We start from the raw sequence: 20,122 nt of genomic DNA, 5'->3' as shown, positions 1-20,122 counted from the left end.
AAACTGGGGGTATACTAGGGCCTTTTCTGCAGTGGCTCCCCATTTGTAGAATGCTCTCCCCAGGGAGGTTTGGTTGGCACCTTCGTAAAACGTTTTTAGGCTTTCAAATGTTCTGTGGAAGGTGGCTTATTTGTTCCCGTTCTTATTTTTATTGTATATTTTGTGTTTTTTATATTGTAATTTTATGTTGAGAACCACCCTGAGTTCTATCGGTATAGAGTGGCATACAAATTTAATTAACAAAATAAACAACCAACTTGTCCTTGCAGGAATCTTGTTTGCCATTACTGACCTTTAAACTGAGGAAGCCCCGATAAGGTCCTGAGGGACCTCTTGGAATACAGTTTGAAAACTTAGGCATCATAGATCCCAACGCGTCCCCTCACATGAGCTGCAATACACGGTACCTCAAATCACAGAGTCTGAAGAAATATTTTTATAGCACAAGATTTGGTTCTCAATGTCCAAGTTACAATCACTCTCCCCACTGCAGGGCCCAGCCGAGAGCTTTAAAAGAGTTTATTCATGCAGCACTATTTAGCTCCAGGAAGGCAGTAGTCCCAGGGCGCAAGCCACACATCCAGCGCCCAGCCCTTCCACAGCCGCCTTTCTGTCCTCCTTGTTATTCTCTCACAGAATACATCCTTTCAACCAGGCAGACAAATCGAGGCCTTCGCAATTTTCCCTCCAACCCATCCTGAGTGAGAGAAAGAAAGGGAATCTCATTAAAGAGAAATTCATGGATAAAGTATGGAATGTAAATTTACAGGATAGCTTCTGCTGTACAAGTCCCAAAGAAACAGACAGGAAGAGTATAACCTGTGCTTGGAATAAACTCATTCAAATTAACTAATGCACTGAATAAATTCAAAAACCTCTGGATCACACCTGAGAGTAATTCCTATAATTTCCAGGTGAGCTAAATGGTGGAAATTAGGACACTTTTTAATTCAATTCAATCTGTGTTCGATTGTGGCCATTGCATGTACCATTTTAAGCTATCTGAAAAGTGATGCTGCAGCAGACCCTACAAGTGTCCCTTTTTTCTAGGGACATCCCTGATTTAGAGAAGCTGTCCCAGTTTCTGATATGATCCTGAAATGCCCTACTTTTCCTTAGGCTGTCCCTATTTTCATTGGAGAAATGTTGGAGGGTATGGAGTTATCCAACCCCCAAGCCATCTAAGGGTAATCCTGTATAGGGAAGGTTTTTTAAAAAAAATGTTATGTTTTTATATATGTTGGAATCTGCTCAGAGTGGCTGGGGCAACCCAAGTAAGATGTATGGGGTATAAATAGTAAAATTATCCTTATGGAATGAGACATCCCTATTTTCATCGGAGAAATGTCGGAGGGTATGCTGCAGTTGAAGATTAAAGCTCATGATTGTTGGAAAGAAGAAATGAAACAAGTGTTCACATTACACTGGGGATGGTGGGGATTTAAAAAAAAATGTTTCATAGTCTTCTTAAGCAGATTTTATACTTTAGCAATTTAAAATTCTGAAGACTAGGGGGAAATGCTGAGAACCATGTGAATGAATTGTGAACTGAGCTGTGAAGTGAACTGGAACAGAGTTAGTTGCTTTCTGCAAGGGTGAACTGAAACAAAGTCCTTTTAAAATGAACTTTCCAAGCCCTGAGCATAACTCCATCTTCACCAACTGGATGATTTGGACTACAACTTCCATCAGCCCCTGCATCGTATGCCTGTCCCAGATGGGGCTCATGGGAACTGTAATCCAATACATCTGGATGGCACCAGACTGGCAAGGGCCACCATAACCAGACAACTAGCTTCTGCACAGCTGCAGAGACATAATGGTCCACTGGAATCTGAATGGTCAAGGAATCTATAATGTCAGGCTTACAATATGATTCTTCTAAGGGCCATAGCTCCATGGTAGAGCATCTGGTTTGCTTTGCAGAAGGTCCCGGGTTCAGTCCCCAGGAGCATCTCCAGGTAGGGCTGGGAGAGACCACCTGAAACCTTGGAGAGCCATTGCCAGTCAGTCTAGGCACAGTTGAGAGGGAAATGCCAATGATCTGACTCAGTATGGCAGCTTCTATCTTCTATGAGCCTGTGATAAACTCTTTAGGCTGGGGTAGCTGGCAGGGGTCTGATAGAGGTTGGAGTCCGCCACCATGGGCAGCCAGTGTGGTGTAATAGTCAGGGTGCCTGACTAGGATGTGGGAGACCAGGGTCCAAATCTCTACTCAGCCATGAAATTCACTGGGTGATGAGCGTCAGCCCTACAGCATCTGTAGGGCCACAGCTTCCTTACTCCTAAACTGTGGGGCTGTTATTGCATTTCTTCAATCAATGAACAAATCTGGTCTGCTGTAAAGGTAAAGGTAAAGGTAAAGGGACCCCTGACCATTAGGTCCAGTCGTGACCGACTCTGGGGTTGCGGTGCTCATCTCGCTTTACTGGCCGAGGGAGCCGGCGTACAGCGTCCGGGTCATGTGGCCAGCATGACTAAGCCGCTTCTGGCGAACCAGAGCAGCGCACGGAAACGCCGTTTACCTTCCCGCCGGAGCAGTACCTATTTATCTTCTTGCACTTTGAGGTGCTTTTGAACTGCTAGGTTGGCAGGAGCAGGGACCGAGCAATGGGAGCTCACCCCATCGCAGGGATTCAAACCGCCGACCTTCTGATCGGCAAGTCCTAGACTCTGTGGTTTAACCCACAGCGCCACCCGCGTCCCAGTCTGCTGAGGTTACCCTAAATAGGATTTTGTAAGAACAGGCCCAATGACTCCTGATCAGCTAACACTGAGATCTGAATTTTTTGGACCTTGAAATCTCTCTGTTATTTAAAAGTGTATCAGACTTAATAAGGGATTTTTATTTGGGCATTTTGTGGCTTTGCAAGGCAATTGTTCATTATTGCTTTTAAAATTATCCTGTGCATCAGATCCTTGTATGTGTTTGTGGTTTCTAAGTGCTATGTATTATATTTTAAAAAGATCGTTGCAATTCTGCACTATACAGTGGTACCTTGGGATGCGAACGGGATCCGTTCTGGAGCCCCGTTTGCATCCTGAATAGAACGTAAGACGCGACGGCATTTCTGCGCGTGTGCGGGTCGTGTTTTGCCGCTTCCTCGCATACGCGTAACATCATTTTGAGCGTCTGTGCATGTGCGAGCGGCGAAACCTGGAAGTAATGTGCTCCGTTACTTCCGGGTTGCCATGGAGCGCAACCTGAAAGCGCTCAACCTGAAGCACATTCAACCCGAGGTATGACTGTACTTTAATAATAATTTCTGTTGCTTGATTTCTTTGGATTTTTTCAACATTGATTTACCATCCATCTTAAGAGACAAGATCCTTTTGATGGCCTCTGGTTGTCCAGAGGATGGGGACTAACAGTAAGGCTGGATATCACCACAGTTCCTTGCTAACAAATTTCCCTGTTTTGCTTAGCATGCAGCAGAAGTGCAGGACCTAGTGGTGGTCACCAGATTCTACCCCGCTACCCCCGAGAGCTCCCCTTACCATGCTCCTAGGCCTCTTGGTCCTTGTGCTATCCTCATGGCACAGACAATGTCATCCTTGATGTCACTGGTCAGCAGATCTGTGGGGACAGAGGAAAAGAAGGCATGAGGGGCTGAGGCAACACCCGCAACTCCTGCTTCTGCAGAGGTGACCTTCTGCAGAGAAGAAGCCTGCAGAGGTGACCCATGAGTTACAACATCCCTCCGGAGCCTCTCTCCAACCAGCTCCTTAGCCTGCATCTTGTGCCTTCCTATTGGAAAGAGAATATCTCTGCAGACCAGCACATCCCCCTAGTACAGAAACCCCCAAAATGTCTGCCAGGGGACATAAACATGCCATGAGATGGACAGCCCTCCATAATTTGCTGGGCTACAACTCCCAACATCCCTGGCCATTGGTCAGGCTGGCTGGGGCTGATAGGAGTTGTACTCCAACAACATCCAAAGGTCCATGGGTTCCCCATTCCTTCTATAAGAGGACAGCAGGGAATCAAACCTCCCACCTGTGTGGATGTTTGCCTATTGCTTCTCTGCATGGGACCCAGGTCTGGCTTGGCCAGCTTCTGATGAAGCAGGCTTGGGGCACAGGTAATTCTGCCTTGTTGCCACATTGTCTGGGCATGGATCTTTCAATTGCAGCACCTTGGAGGAGGAGGCCAGTGTCTCTCTCCCTAGGTCCCTGTGCTTGCCCTCTTCCAATCAGAAGGTGTGTGTCCAAGATCAGTGGCTCACGCAGGACGCAGGAAGCAGGCTCCACTGAATGGACTTTACAAGCAAAGGCGGCAGCAGATGCTGCAGTCCCTGCAGGGAACTTGGCTGCAACCTGGTCCCATATGGCTGCTGAGCAGCGCCCTCTAATGCCAGGATGTAGAACTGAAGCCAACCCACTTCAGAGCTCACCGCTGCAATGCATTTTGCAGAAGTTTGGCTGGAAGTGTTTGTAATCTTCACACCAAAGGTGGCTGTTGATCTGGAAGATGCCATTGCTGGTGCTGCCGTCAGCTTCGTGGTCCACAATTGCCGTGTCAAAGTGGCTCTCATAGAAGGCCAAGCAGACCCCTATAAGGTGGAGAGGGAGAAGGATCCAGGAATTCTGCGCCAAGATTAACACAAATTCTGCTCCAGGAAATGCTGGGGTTTGGGCCACCTGTATAAATTATGCAAATTAAGCATATTTACATATAGGTCCTTGTTTTGCATAATTTATTTGCTTCTGTCAGTCATGCGGGAGGGACAAGGAGCTAGGCGGGGCACACATGCAGCAAGGTGGCTCAGATATTGCAATGTGCTCCATGCAAGGCTACGCTTGGGCCTGGCCTGCAGGCTGCCGCTGGTGAAAAGGCTAGACTGTTGACGGGAACAGAACAACACCAGCACATAACTTGAGTGCTTGAAAGCTTGCACTGGCTGCCCACACCTGGGCCAGGCTCAAGGTGTTTGTCTCAATTTACAAGGCTCTTAACAAAGCGCTTGAATCTTTATATCCTGCCCAAGCCCTGAGGTTTCCAGGGGAGACACTGGTAGCAGTCTCCCCACCCCCCAGCTAAGATGCACAGCTTAAATTTCCCAGGAAGAGTCCATTCAGCATTTGGGGCCCAATTTTATGGAACCGCTTTCCAGATGAGGTCAGACAGGCTCCCTCCCTTTTGAACTCCCAGAGCCTGTTGAAAATTGCTATGCCAGCAGCCATTTTAACTGAATTCTGATTTTATAATTTGAACCAATGTTCATTTTCAGTGTCTTCAGTTTCCCATACACCGCTTGGGGATGGATGACTGCAATTAAGCAGTAGATAAATTGTCATAATGTATAAATAATAAATAACTAAACGTACATTTCCAAGTCTTTCTCTTCACAGTCATGAGAGCTAGAAGTATGCCTTTTTCTTTTGGGGATTAAAGCTCACACATTCTCACCACTAAATTTCATGTGACACTTTTTTTTACTGCCCTTGCACATGCTTGTAGAACAGAGCTTTCCAAACTGTGCATTGTGACACATTAGTGTGTCATCTGCAGTGTGTAGGTCTGTTGCATGAAAGCTCCCTGTGCTCCTCGTGGGACAGGAAAGGGGTCAGTTTAACTTCTGGTTTGCTAGTAAAACTCAATTACTGTGTCGCAAATGATGCATGTCTAAAAAGTGTGCCACCAACAGGAAAGTTTGGAAAGCTCTGCTGTAGAATATGCAGCCCTGATTATTACAACCACCCCACCCCAATACCCAGGTCCTGAACAGGAGGGCCAGGAGATCCTGCTCCCCATACATGAGGGCTGACCTCAGTTCAGGTGAGAGGGACGGAGGGAAGAGATGGAGAGAAGCACTCACAGTCAGCTAGACTGTATCCACGGTAACCTTCCAAGCCAGACACCTTCAATAAGTGGGCCAGTTCACAGCGTCCGAAGATCTTTCCCCCAACTCTGGATGTAAAGCACATGAGGAGAGGCAGCAGGAAAAGAAGCTTCTTCCCTGAAAAAAGTGTTGGGAAGGACATGATCCCCGGGGAACGACAGGTGGGGCATGGGACTCCAAGGCAGCCTATGGAGAAAGAGAAAACCACCATGAGGCCCCTTGTGGTGGAAAGGTTCAGTTAGCAAGCAACTAGGCCACTGTGATTTGTCCTTACATTTGAGGAATGGGGAGAAAGCTCACTACTTATTCCTGGTGTGTGAACACTTCCATGCACATCACCAGACCTCATTCAGACTGTGCAATACTTGAGTCCTCAGACAAAACAATTCATCAGCTCACATTTCTGGATATGAATGTTTAAAACTTTTTGGATGCCGAAGACTACATGTATGATTATGTTTATACCTGATACTTCCTCTTTACATGGGGAACTGTGGTCCTCCAGATACAACTGGACTCCAACTCCCATCAGCTCCAGCCACCATTGAGAACAATGGGAGCTGTAGTCCAGCAACATCTGTAGGACCATCCCAGAAGAGTGAGCTAGTAGGCTTTGTCTTAGCCACACTCCCTGTCTTGGCCGTAGTGTTGACTAACTTTGTGAAAGGCAACAAAATGTTGGTCCCAGGGTATGTGGTCTTAACGCACATGATAAGACTCTGCACCCGGCTAAGCTAAGTAGGTCTGTGTTTGGTCACTGTCTGGATGGGGAACTATCGGGGAACCTTGGGTTCCATGTTGAAAGAAAAGCTGGATACAAATGTAAGATCAATGAAGAAAACTCTCTGGCACAGAAGCACTCCAGTCCTTCGACTATGCCCAGATGGCTATCTTTCAAGAGTACTCCTAAAGTGAAGATTGTCTGCTCCCCCTCTACACACAGTAAGTGTGCCTTAGCTGACTAAGATAAGGTTACCAGATTTTTTTCAATGAATCCAGGGACACATTTCAACTTCAATGGATTTTGTATGGGGACTGATCTGTAAATCTGGGGACTGTCCCCAGGAAACAGGGATGTCTGGTAACCTTAGACTAAGAGTTTGTAGCAGAATCAACTTTCCTTGTAGGATTTGAAAGAGAAGCCCTCCACAAATATACATTCCAGCCAATCAGAGATATGCAGATGAAAACACGAGTCCCCACTTCCCTTGTAGATCAGCTAGAACTCAAGAATTGAGCCTCATGCACCTGTTCCACTCTGTTTATCCCATGAGAACACATGTCCATCCCAAAGCTGTGGCTGAGGTCTACACATCATGACTCCACACCCAGCCTGGCTCTTCTCCCACCCTTCTAGAAAGCCACTTACTGAACAAGCCCTGCGTGAGTGAGAGAATCACTTGGGTCCCTCTGCAATTGGAGGCAGACGTTCCCAAGGGGCAGGTGCTTCTGGAATCCGAGGGGTTTCCTGTGACGTCACAGCAACTGGGCTTCTAGAACATGACCTGCTTCTGCTTCCCACTGCCAGCAGAGCTACGCTGCTGAGAAATGGGTGCACCCATCCCCGCCATTCTTCAATTTTGCGCCCGTTGTGAGCGGTGGGAGTAGGAGTCATGGGATCTTCTGGGTGATTGTCCAATAGGCTCCACAGCTGAGTCAGGATAAGCTAAGCTATATGTAGATAAGAGAGTCCATTCTGTACAACAGCTCTGAAGGGTATTCTTTATTGGCTTGCGTTTTGTGTGAAGGACTGACAAAGAAGCCACCATTTCCGTTTATTTGGTTGCTCTCTTGTGTCTATTTGATGGATTAAAGAGTCCCTCTCACCTCCTCCCTTTAGCAAATCTTTAAATACGGAGCTGATCTTATCACAACCCAAAAAAGTGGGGTTTATCGTAATCCCAAAAAAGGGGAGTCCAAGAACAACATTCACCTATAGCTGCAACTTAGCCCCATTAGCTACTGAGGGCTGCATGTGCACAGGTCTCAGAGACATTTTTTGGCACAGGATGGAGCCTCTGGATTGGTCAGACTTGGTCTATAAATAGACCAGGGTCTTCTTTCCCTTGCCTGTTCAAAAGAACAGCTCCTTCGGTCTGCTGTATTTCAGCAGGACCCTTGGGTCCAGCTCCCTGCTTTGGTTAGGAAGGTGAGAAGAGCGCAACTGGATCAAACAAAAGGTCTCTCTCGGGGTTGGGGAATCTTTTTCAGTCCAAGGGCCACGTTTCATTTATGGGCTACATGCCAGTGGTGGGTGGGGCCAGAGGCAGAAGTAGATGGAACAACAAATGTACATTTGCTTTTGTGCAATACAGTGGTACCTCGGGTTACATACGCTTCAGGTTACAGACTCTGCTAACCCAGAAATAGTGCTTCAGGTTAAGAACTTTGCTTCAGGATGAGAACAGAAATTGTGCTCCGGCGGCGCGGCAGCAGCAGGAGGCCCCATTAGCTAAAGTGGTGCTTCAGGTTAAGAACAGTTTCAGGTTAAGAACGGACCTCCGGAACGAATTAAGTACTTAACCTGAGGTACCACTGTACGCTGTTTTCTACCTGTGCTCCACACCCCATTTCCAGCTTCCATCCAGACAAGCAAAAGGCATCGTCAGAGTGCCAGGGCATATTCCAACCAGGCAGATATACTCAAGGAGGGTGTGAAGCAGGGCTGGTGAGAGGGGGGCCAAGGGAGAAGAGGTGTGTGGCTTGGGGGAGAATCCTGGGGGCTGGGTAGAGAAACTTGGAGGGCTGAATTTCCCCACCCTTGGCCTCTCTTGCCTACCATCTTGCTTCCCTGCAGTGGCCAACCAAATACCCGTGCAAACGGACAGTTCAAAACACTGGAAAGCCCAAACTCCCCTTCTGGCTTTCTTCCCACATACTTGTTTTTGTGCTTCACGTTACTTTATTGAAAGCTTGGGTGAAGGAAAGGAGAAGCAGGGCGGGTTGTCCTGACCTCCTGGCCCTGCTGCCCAACTCCCACATCTGCTCAACTCACCTGGATGCTTTGTCAGCCAGGGCTCCCTTTACCTCATGGGCTGGGGACCCTTAGCAGGGTTGTGCCACAAAATATTGGGCCACCAAGACCTGTTTTTGAAGAACTAATATGCAAGAATACACAGACATGAAAATACTCGGCACCCTTCCCAGCGGTGAAGGAACAGGCTGTGCCAGTTGACTGCCTTTGCAAATAACTAGGTGCCAGTTTTTCCACTGGACAAAAACAATAAGCAGGGAACAAATCCGAGGGCATCACTCCCACTGTTTGTTCTGGGTTCAGGAGGTGGTAAGATAAGATAAGGTGGTGAAAGTCAAGCGACAGCCATAGGAACGTCCTTTCGACTAGACCATGGAAATTGCCAAGAGCAGAGGCAAAGCCAATTGCTATAGTGAAAGAAGGTGTCATGTGGTTGAAGGGGTGCCCCATCATCATCATCATCATCATCATCATCATCATTTTATTTGTATGCCACCTTTCCACAGTTAGGGGATGTGGGTGGTGCTGTGGGTTAAACCACAGAGACTAGGGCTTGCCGATCAGAAGGTCAGCAGTTCAAATCCCCACGATGGGGTGAGCTCCCGTTGCTTGGTCCCTGCTCCTGCCAACCTAGCAGTTCGAAAGCACGTCAAAGTGCAAGTAGAGAAATAGGTACCTTTCCGGTGGGAAGGTAAACGGCATTTCCGTGCGTTGCTCTGGTTCGCCAGAAGCGGCTTAGTCATGCTGGCCACATGACCCGGAAGCTGTACGCCAGCTCCCTCAGCCAATAAAGCGAGATGAGCGCCGCCACCCCAGAGTCGGCCATGACTGGACCTAATGGTCAGGGGTCCCTTTACCTTTTTTCCACAGTTAATACTCAAGGCAGCTTACGATATGAAAAGATTTACATAATTACAAACATAGCAAAGTAGTCATAAAAATAAACAAAACACATCAAAAACTCCATAACCAAACTGAACAATTTCCACATAAAAAGAAAGATACAAAAAATTAATATCAATAACAACAAAAACTCCAAACAAAATTATCCCCCAAATACCCCAGTCCTTGCTAGGTGGCAGCAGCAGCAGCAGCAATTCTTACCAAGCCTGTCAGGCCCCGCCCTGAGCCAGGTGGAGAGAGGCAGGAATGGGGCCCTCAAGCTCTCAGCAGGTCAGACTTCCCCACCCACTTGCCTTTTCCTTGCCAGGCTGATCCTGATCCGGCTCTGTCCCATGGAGCCAAAAAGTTTCTCCACTTGTGCACTAGTGCAAAAAATTCCTTCAATATGGCCCGTTAGGTCTATTAATTTCAGCCGGTCTACGCTAAGTAAAACTTAGCTGAATACCAACCATAGAAAGTTCTCATAAATTACCCTATTTGTACATTAAAGTAAAAATTCTAATACAGGAATTAAATTGGTTAGATTGTGAATTTATCAACTATAGCATGGCAAGACTTTTTTTTTAATGAATGAATTAAAATCTAGTAATACAACATGGATCCTGGAGCTACAGCTCTCAGCACCTCCAGCACAGAGAGTGGGACCCAAAGAGTCATGTCCCCTTCTTCTTGTTGACACACACATGCAGATTAGCTAAGCAAGGTCAGGCTGAACGTCCTCAAGGGTCTGGCAACACCATGCAGACCTTGGCTGCTTTCCAGAGGAGTGCCCAAGAGCCCATATAAAAGCAGGCGTGACACCTTCACCATCTACCTTGACCTCCTGCACTACAACGATGAAGGCTCTTTGGCTGCTACCCTTCCTTGCTGGTCTCCTCACCACAGGAGAAGGCATGATCTATGGCCGCTGTGAGCTGGCTCAGAGGCTCCAGCAGCTGGGCTTAGATGGTTATGCTGGCTATAGCCTGGCCAACTGTAAGTCCATTGGGGGACATCTGGGTATTGGCTAGGCAAGCATTATGAAAAGACAGAATTTATCTGAGTGGGGGGCAGCAGGGGGCAGCGGTGGCAGGTGCACTGCATCTGGGGAGAGTGCTTAATCTTCTGGGTCTGACTGACTAGGTGTGTAGCTGTAATTATGAGAGGATGGTGTCCTCCCTCCGCATTTCTATAGCTAATTTGGAACATGCCATGCTGCATCCTGCTATAGGGCTGCTATAGGACGCAGGTGGCTCTGTGGTCTAAACCACAGAGCCCTTTGGGCTTGCCAATCGGAAGGTTGGGGGTTCAAATCGCCACGATGGGGTGAGCTCCCGTTGCTCTGTCCCAGCTTCTGCCAATCTAGCAGTTCGAAAGCACACCAGTGCAAGTAGATAAATAGGTACTGCTCCAGCGAGAAGGTAAATGTTGTTTCCGTGCACTCTGGTTTCTGTCATGGTGTCCCGTTGGGCAGAAGCGGTTTAGTCATCCTGGCCACATGACCCAGGAAGCTGTCTACAGACAAACGCCGGCTCCCTCAGCCTGAAAGCAAGATGAGCGCCACACCCTATAGTCACCTTTGACTGGGGTCCTTTACCTTTTTACCTTATAGGGCTGCAGGAATAGGGTGTAAATGATGTGTGTGAATGAATGAATCAGGGTGAAGAATGTGGTTTGTGCATCCACAGACAGAGAAGTGGAAGGGTGCAGCGTAGAGGTGGATGTGGTGAAGCCAAGAACTCACTGGACAGCTGGATTTTTTATTTTTGAATTTGCATTTTATTTATTTGTTAACATTCTTATATTACATCGGTAAATGTTGTCATATTACATTACAGGACATACTATAATATAATTTCCAACATGTATACAAAAATTATATAAAAAATTTATATACCTAGAAAAAAATGAAACAAAAAAAGAAAGAAAGAACAAAGAGGGAGGGGGAAAACAATTCCCCCCCAAAATCATATACATACCTTTTTAAAAAAATAAATAAATATTTATTAAGGTTTTGAAAGATTTACAAAATTAAAGAAAAAGAAAAGAAAAAAGAGCAAAAACACAGAAAAATAAAAAAATTAAGAAAAAAAACAACAAATCAATCCTTCCATAACTTATCTTTCATTTGCTTGTTTCCTTGACCTCCTCACACCTCCCTTTTTTGTGTTCTAGTTCAATTAGCTATTTCAGCAAATCCTTTCCATCTTTGTTTTTATCCTAATAATTTATCTTAATATAATGTAACTTTACATTCTCACCAATTAACAATCTATTTTTACTTAATCTTTTATAACCTTTCTGCTAAAACCACCTAACTTCATTCCAACATCCTTCTTACATTCATTAATTTTACAATGTTTCTGTAAATAGTCTTTAAATTTCTTCCAATCTTCTTCCACCGACTCTTCTCCCTTAAAATCATATACATACCAACACACTAGACTTCCTGTCTTTCCCGTTGTATATTCCTTTTTTACAAATGAATGTACTCTTATTATTGTATGTTTCTTTACATATTATCTAATACATTCCTATATCAATATGTGCTCTCAATGTATTTCTCAACTCAATCTCACTCCAATATCAATCAAATGCTAGCATAGATAGCGAACCTTTACTGTATTTTTGAACATGTTTTATATCTATTCCACTTTTCCGTAAATTTTTGTTTTGAATTACCTCTTAGGGTATTTGTTAACTGCGCCATTTCAGCAAATTCTTGTAGCTTATAATGCCAGTCCGTTCTTGTCGGGGGTTCTTGTTCCTTCCACCCCTTTGCCACCAAAGTCCGCAGCTCAGACTCACTGGACAGTTGGATAAGGCAGGATTTCGAAACACGTGTGGGTGTGAAGAATGGGGCATCCTCCTCAGAATCTGCACACTTAGTTCTTGACCGTATCATGCCTTCTGTCTCAGGGGTCTGCACAGCATGTCATGAGAGCAGCTACAATACCCAGGCCATACACTACGACTCTGATGGCAGTGCTGACTATGGCATCTTCCAGATCAACAGCCGTTACTGGTGCCAGAGTCCCAGCGAGCCAAGTTCCAACATATGCGGAATTCCATGCTCTGGTGAGAACCAGCTTCTCCTGGGGGGAGATTTGCCTCTTTCAGAGATGAAGAACCTTTGGCCCACCAGATGTTGATAGTCTACAATTTCCACCATCCCAGACCATCGGTCTTGCTGGCCGGGGCTGATGGAAGTTAGAACCAAATGACATCTGGAGGGCCACAGGTTCCCCACCCCAATCTAAATTGTGATGCACAGCACATCAATTGCTTCGGGGAGACAGAAAGGATCAGTTGTCCTTCCTCACCCTGGAGCATTCTGCTCCAGCTCTTTGCAGGTGTGGCATTTGCACTCCCAAAGAGAAAAAGTCAGATAGCTGTGGTTCAGCGGTCTAGGTTGACCAGCTTATTCATATGTTGATGTATCTGCTGGCTGGGAAAGCCCCAGCTTCCTACCTGAACTGCAGCCCTCCTAGCCAGGAGATTTCAAGTTCCACATGTAGTCTGTTTGGACATTAAATTGTGTAGTCAGATCATAGAAGATACATTTATTTGACTTGGAATTAGTAAGTGTATAAGGACTGTTCCCCATTTTTTACCCTCTGGATACAAAAGGCTATTTCAAGCTGCATGCTAATGGACAGAGGGTCAATCTAGGACAACTAGTTGTTGTTTTTCCCAGGCAGCTCCTGTTTCTTTAGCATTTGCAAAATAGACAGAAATTCCAAATAGAGCAGCCATGGCCAAACTTGGCCCTTCAGATGTTTTGGGACTACAATTCACATCATCCCTAGCTAACAGGACCAGTGGTCAGGGATGATGGGGATTGTAGTCCCAAAACATCGGGAGGGCCAAGTTTGGCCATGCCTGACATAGAGCTTCATCCCACCATCACGGCTTTCCCATGCTGGAGGAAGCTACACCTGTTGTATTTCTGACCGCCTCATAGGAGCCATGCCAGGTGGGAGGGGAGAAAAGGTTGCAACTATGGGAGAATCAGGCAATATTGTCTGGCCCTTTTTACATCTCTTTTGTCCCTTCAAAACTGCACCAGGCCTATAACATCCCAACAGGGCCCCTTCATGCCAGAGGTGGAGCTGGCCGCTCGGGCACCTGGAACGGTGCACATGTCATGCACCCGGGGGCAGAGTGATCTACCCAGGGGGTGGGGCAATCTGCCTGGGGGCAATCGCACAGTCCGCCCAGGGGGGATTTTGTCAGCTCCACTCTGGGATGACATCTGGGGTAGGCCACCACCCCCTTCCTACACCCTGCTTCGTGCACCTATTGCATCTGCTTTCCTTGCAGAACTGCTGACGGACAACATCGCCGTAGACGTGGCTTGCGCTAAGGTTGTCGTTGACAATTCACCCAACGGACTGGGTGCCTGGTAAGAAGCCTGTGAACTGTTGGGAGAAGGGTCTTCCCTTGTGAGAGGTGGAGGGACACCCTAAACACCACAATCATTGCAGAAGCACCAGTTCCCTCTGAGCTGGGGAATATGAGGGTGCCACAATTATGTTAGAAATACTCCTGTTTGATTTGCAAATGGAAGCCACGGTTGAGTTGAGGTGTGTCCACTTGAGACAGTCATTGCAAATGCACAGATGAACAGAATAGAAGTTGAATAGAAGTCTTTTGGGGGGTTGAACGTATAGGGAAACAAATCAGGTAACAAGCCTTGGATGAAGACATCCCCCCCACCCCACCCCCCAGGTGTGTAATGTAAAAATGTGAGTTGGAAGACAGCAGGGGAACGACATCACTGTGTTTCAAGCCACTAATGTGCACAACAGTCTAGGTTGCCATGCCTGTGAAATGTGCTGCATTTCAGTCTTTCAAGGGGGGCCCATGGCGATCTGTTAGATGATATTATTATACAGTGGTACCTCGGGTTACATACGCTTCAGGTTACAGACTCTGCTAACCCAGAAATATTACCTTGGGTTAAGAACTTTGCTTCAGGATGAGAACAGAAATCATGCAGCGGCAGCAGGAGGCCCCATTAGCTAAAGTGATGCTTCAGGTTAAGAACAGACCTCCGGAACGAATTAAGTTCTTAACCCGAGGTACCACTGTATGTTCTTTAACACATCTATTTTAGTTAAGAAAGTTTCACATAGGTAGAAGGGATACAAGTCAAGTAGAATAGAATAGAATAGAATAGAATAGAATAGAATAGAATAGAATAGAATAGAATAGAATTTATTATTTATACCCCGTCCATCTGGCTGGGTTTCCCCAGCTACTCTGGGCGGCTTCCAACAGAGTATTAAAATACAGTGGTCTGTTAAACATTAAAAGCTTCCCTAAACAGGGCTTCCTTCAGATGTCTTCTAAAAGTCTGGTAGTTGTTCTTCTCTTTGACATCTGGTGGGAGGGTGTTCCACAGGGCAGGTTCCGCTACCGAGAAGGCCCTCAGCCTGGTTCCCTGTAACTTGGCTTCTCGCAGTGAGGGAATCGCCAGAAGGCCCGGGTGCTGGACCTCAGCAGAACGATGGGGGTGGAGACGCTCCTTCAGGTATACTGGACCGAGGCTGTTTAGTGATAAAACAAAAGCATTGTGCACACATATTTTCTCTGTATCCAGAGTATTCCCACCACTGGTTTGTGAAGCAGCGTGCACACAACTGTAGCCACAAACTATGTCGATCCAGTTGTGATATAACTGCGTTTTGATGCATTCTCCCCTCACCCCCAGCCAGCTTCAATCCAAATGGAGAAAACGGACAACCTAGCTGTGTTTGAAGCTGATAAAATGCACACACAGTTCATTTTTCGTATCTGTTCATTTCCCCCTCCAGGGTGGCATGGAGATTATATTGCCAAGGCCAGGACCTGTCTCAATACGTTGCAGGGTGCGACTTGTAGAAAAAACACAATATCCTGGTGTCGGCAGGGATGCTAGAAAACTGACTCCAGCCTCAGTTATGTCTCAGCCTGTCAAGAAATTGTTCTAACTCAGTCGCAGAAATAAATGCATTAAAAAACAGTGGAGACCTGTTTTATAATGTCAGTTCAGCACCTATCCTTACATTTTAGGTGGGAGCACCTTGGGAGGAGTTACTACAAGGATGCCCTAGGCAGGTGAAGTCCTGGGTTATTCACGCATGTCGCAGAAAGATTGTAGGAACTACCTGGAAGATGACTTGTTTATTAAGAAGTTATTATTGTAGCTGTTAGTGTTTGCATTTCTTGCCTGCCTTCCACCAGCAAGTCCCATGGAAGGTTACAACAACTTAAAACTCAGAATTAAAAGCACACACACACATTACAGCCACAGGAATAGGGTGGGCCAAATGCCAGGATAAAGGAGTTTGTGTCTTCAGCCCTTGCTCAAACCTATAATGCCACAACTTAGGAGCTGCCACAGAGAAGGCCTTCCTACCTCAAGGCCAACAGCTGAGTTTGGGAACACTCTCAAGAGGCCGAATCTATACCAAAACATGGGTGAAGTCATGCCACATTGATATTTCAGTCCTCCATCTTGATTCAAAATAGTGCCCAGCATCCAAACAGTGACAGAGTCCACTGCTCTGACCTTGGTAAGCCTCATGGTGAGTTTTGCAATGATATATTTAGTGGTAGCTAAACCTATGCAAAGAAAAAAAGGTGGGGGCTGTCATGCCAAAATCGTATTTCAGTCTACCATCTTGAATCACAATGGTGCCCAGCATCCAAATATCAACAAAGACCATTGCCCCCGTGGTGGGAACCTCATGCCAAGTTTGTCGACAATATCTCAAGAGGTTGCCAAACCTATGCCAAAAAGTTACCCTCAGGATAACTTCCAACTCTACAATTCTATGATTCTATGGATGCAGCAATACAAAAGTCACATTTTGGTCCACCATCCAGATTCAAAATTGCACTGGGTGCCCACACGTTGATGTAGACCCGACCTCAGGAACCTTCATGACAAGGATATCTCAAGAGGTGGGCTGACCTGTGTAAAAAAAAAAGCAAAGTAACACCAAAGTGATTTGGCCTGCCGTATTGATTCAGAATGGCACCTGGCATTGAAATGGCAATGAAGTCTGCTACCCCCACCTCAGGAACCCAGTGTGGCAAAGATATATCAAGAGGTGACAGAGCCTACGCCAAAATTTGGACAAAGTCGTGTCAAAGTCTCTTTTCCGTCAACCATCTTGATTCAAAATGGTGGCTAGCATCCAAACGTTGACAAAGATTGCTGCCCCCATCTCAAGACCCCTCCTGCCAAGTTGAGTGGCAAGATCTTGAGCAACAGCCAAACCTATAGAACCACCCTAAGAGACAAGAGTCTCAAGAGCTCCTCTTCTTGGTATGTTGCTCACTTTCCTTTGTAAGGACATAAGAAGAGCTCAGCTGGATCAGGCCAAAGACCCATCTAGTCCAGCATCCTGTTCTCATAGTGACCCACCAGGTGCCCCATTTCAATTCAGTTCGGTCTCAGAATTAACCCTTGAATGAGTCAAGGCTAAAGTGAGTTCAGAAGCTGATAGCCCATCACAACAAGCAAACAGATGGAGTGTAGCTCCACAGGAACAGGGGGTATCATACTGTCATACATACAAAGGATATGTCATACAACTAATTTTGGGTAGCTGTTGTCAAAGAGGCTACACCAGCTGCACAGGAAAATATAAGAGTTGAAACCAACAGGTACAGCAAGGGCTCATCCATGCTTTGTCTTGACCCATATTTTGCTCATATTACAGGCTTCCTCAACCTCGGCCCTCCATATGTTTTGAGACTACAATTCCCAGCATCCCTGGCCACTGGTCCTGCTAGCTAGGGATGACGGGAGTTGTAGTCCCAAAACATCTGGAGGTCCAAGTTTGGGGATGTCTGTTCTATACTGTCCTTCATCAGAGGATCACAGGATGGTTTACCACATAAGAACACAAGTGGCTGACTTTCTTGGTCATGCTCAGCTTGGCTGGGGAAACAAGTAGGCATATGAGTGAGCGTCAGTAAACAGAACTTGCTCTTTCGGAAATTCAAGGTAGTTTACAGAATGCTAACATGGACACCCTTGGGTGGGCCAAGGAGGCTGTGCCAGAATCTTGTTTATCTCCACTCTCCACTGGCTGAGGGAAATTGTGCTTCAGGGAAGTGATGGCCCCCCTGACTAGCGAACCATGATGCCTTCAGTTGACATTTAAATTTTAAGGTGAGGCAGTCCACTTGTTGTGGGGAAATAATATGACGAATATGTGAACTTTTGTTTTTATTGCTTTGAAAAGCTTTGTCAACAACTGGAGTAATTTATCTTTTCTCTGCCAGCTCTGCCATATGCTCCTCCTCCTCCTCCTCTCTCTGTTGACCAGTCAGTACCTCCATTCTGATACCTGTCCTGTTTTGTCACTGCTTAGCAAGAAGATGGCTTTACGGCTGTGCTGTTCCCTTCTTTAACATCTGAGTGATCCTGAAGGGAACAAATGGTACACATAGTTCCATTGCTTCCTACAAGACTAGCAGATGAGGAGCAAGATGGGACTTCTTCTCTAAGTTCACCCAGATAGAATTAGGGAGACGCTTTAAATACATACATACATACATACATACATACATACATACTACACATTTGGGACGTTGATGCTGCAGCAATGGCGGTGGCAGAAGGGCGGCCGCCGCCTTGACCTGAACCGCCATGTTTCCCCTTCCTCTGAGACTTCTATCTCTTTTCTCCATGAGCCCGGGCAGCCCGAGTTGCTGGTTCTTCGGTGGTGGTGGTGGTGGGGAAGCAGTGTGCGGTGGATCAGGCATGGAAGGCGGAGGAGGGCCAAGAGCGGTGGTGGCAAGGCTCAGGCAGCGTGATACCTCCCTTCCCATCAGAGCAGCCCCAATCCCATTCCTACTTGCGTGGAAGAAGGAGGGGGAGGGCATCCCTCAGCTGGGAAGGGAGGCTTCACACTGCCTTTCGGAGCAGCCCCATCCCAACTCCTACTTGTGTGAGGGGGCAGGGATCTCTCAGGCAGCGCAATGCCTCCCTTCCCATCGGAGCAGCCCCAATCCCATTCCTACTTGTGTGCAAGCAGGAGGGGGCGGGGATCCCTCAGCTGGGAAGGGAGACTTCCCGTTGCCTAACTGAGAGATCCCTGCTCCGCTCCTGCTTGCACACAAGTAGGAGTTGGGAGGCTGCTCCAATAGGCAGTACGAAGCCTCCCTTCACAGCTTAGGTGCTGGGGTCAGGGAAGGTGGAGGCAGCCCGGAAGCGGCATCTTAGAGCCCCTGCACCACCATCATATGGGGACTTCCGAGCAGCTCCTGTAGCCAGCCAGAGCCAACTGCTCCGGGCTACTGAGACTTCTGCTGCTGCATTTCCCAGGGACATTAGATGAAATCCAGGGACGTTCCAGGGATGGGATTTGTCTGGGGTCTTATTCACAAATCCGGGACTGTCCCCGGGCAACAGTGATGCCTGGTAATCCTACCCTAACCGAGAAACTAGCTTCATCAGCTCTACTGGAATAAAGACCATTCATACTGGGTGAAGATCGCCCAACATCATGTTTAAGGATCAGAAGCCATTTATTTAGGTCCTTTGTTAGCTCCACTCCGCTGTTCCCGGAAGACAGAGACACGGTCACAAGTGGTTTGCGGTTAGGTATTTTTAAGCCCTTTAACAAAACAAGTTAAGATAAACAGTGGACCAGGTGCGTAAGAATCAGCCACCCCAGCCTATAATTAGCTCAGATGTGTTCCAGACTAATCTCGATTCATTTGGTTAGAGGAACCGAAAAGCAGCTGAGGTTCCAAAAGAAGGCCTCTTGTCCATCTGTTTGGCCGCTCGGGTTGTCTGTAGCCTCACCACTTGGGGGGTTTCAAGACAGAAGGCGACGTGTCAATTGATACTTAGGTCTTCAGAGGCCCCACCTCAGCTCCATTGTGCTATGAGCTCAACAAGGTCCTCATTTTCAGGAAACATCGCTCAATCTTCAAGCCATCGTCACCAGACTTGGGGTTGGCTCACCTATCTAGTTAATTGGGTAAAGCTCTGAGCCTGATATCTCAAGTGGTCACTTGATTTGCCTGCCCCTAAATCCGGATTTACACAGAAACTTCAGATAATGAACTTGGTTACTTCGTTCAGAAGGCTTTTCCTCAAAAAAGTGATGGCAACAACAACCAGCCATTTCTTACTGAGATGTAAGGTCTCATGATATTGCAAAATCACATCTTTCAGGTTACATATTAAAATTTCCAAAGTGAGCCTGCAGCAAACAATTGACTCAAGAGAGCAGTGATTAGTGGAGAGTCTTGAGCAATAAGTGTAGACACCATGTGTCGACCAAGCAACCTTTGACCAATCTGTGTTGACTAAGTACATTAGAACAGAAGCTGAGAAGCATTATTCCTAGCAGTCTGAATTAATCCTGTCAGGAGCAGCTTTGAAACTCCTTAGTTTCCAAGAAACAAC

General features: G+C 46.7%; 2 protein-coding genes across 4 annotated transcripts; one reads left to right on the top strand and one right to left on the bottom strand.

Annotated features, from left to right (window-relative positions):
* Positions 1 to 421: 421 nt before the first annotated feature.
* On the bottom strand, positions 422 to 7,333 carry SPACA3 (sperm acrosome associated 3). Of its 3 annotated transcripts, none has more exons than XM_083594117.1 (5): positions 7,216 to 7,333; positions 5,823 to 6,032; positions 4,398 to 4,556; positions 3,499 to 3,577; positions 422 to 697 (listed from the first exon to the last, which is right to left on the bottom strand). In XM_083594117.1, exons 2-5 carry the CDS (start codon positions 5,986 to 5,988, stop codon positions 631 to 633), a joined length of 471 nt encoding a protein of 156 aa, XP_083450243.1. In that variant the 5' UTR covers positions 5,989 to 6,032; positions 7,216 to 7,333; the 3' UTR covers positions 422 to 630. The 3 variants fall into 3 exon arrangements, 2 of the variants coding, with proteins under 2 accessions (XP_083450243.1, XP_083450242.1); XM_083594116.1 differs by having other exon boundaries at positions 7,095 to 7,223; XR_014543052.1 differs by having other exon boundaries at positions 637 to 697; positions 4,386 to 4,556; positions 7,095 to 7,223.
* A 3,196-nt stretch (positions 7,334 to 10,529) lies between these two features.
* Positions 10,530 to 15,709, top strand: LOC310752963 (lysozyme C, milk isozyme-like). The gene is made up of 4 exons (XM_083594157.1): positions 10,530 to 10,698; positions 12,622 to 12,780; positions 14,026 to 14,107; positions 15,522 to 15,709. Exons 1-4 carry the CDS (start codon positions 10,560 to 10,562, stop codon positions 15,586 to 15,588), a joined length of 447 nt encoding a protein of 148 aa, XP_083450283.1. The 5' UTR covers positions 10,530 to 10,559; the 3' UTR covers positions 15,589 to 15,709.
* The last annotated feature ends 4,413 nt before the right edge of the window (positions 15,710 to 20,122 follow it).

Source organism: Podarcis filfolensis, assembly GCF_964270895.1.
Source record: "Podarcis filfolensis genome assembly, chromosome: 17".
NCBI lineage: Eukaryota > Metazoa > Chordata > Lepidosauria > Squamata > Lacertidae > Podarcis > Podarcis filfolensis.
The sequence above is the reverse complement of the archived record's forward strand: the minus strand, read 5'-3'. Positions and strand labels throughout refer to the sequence as shown.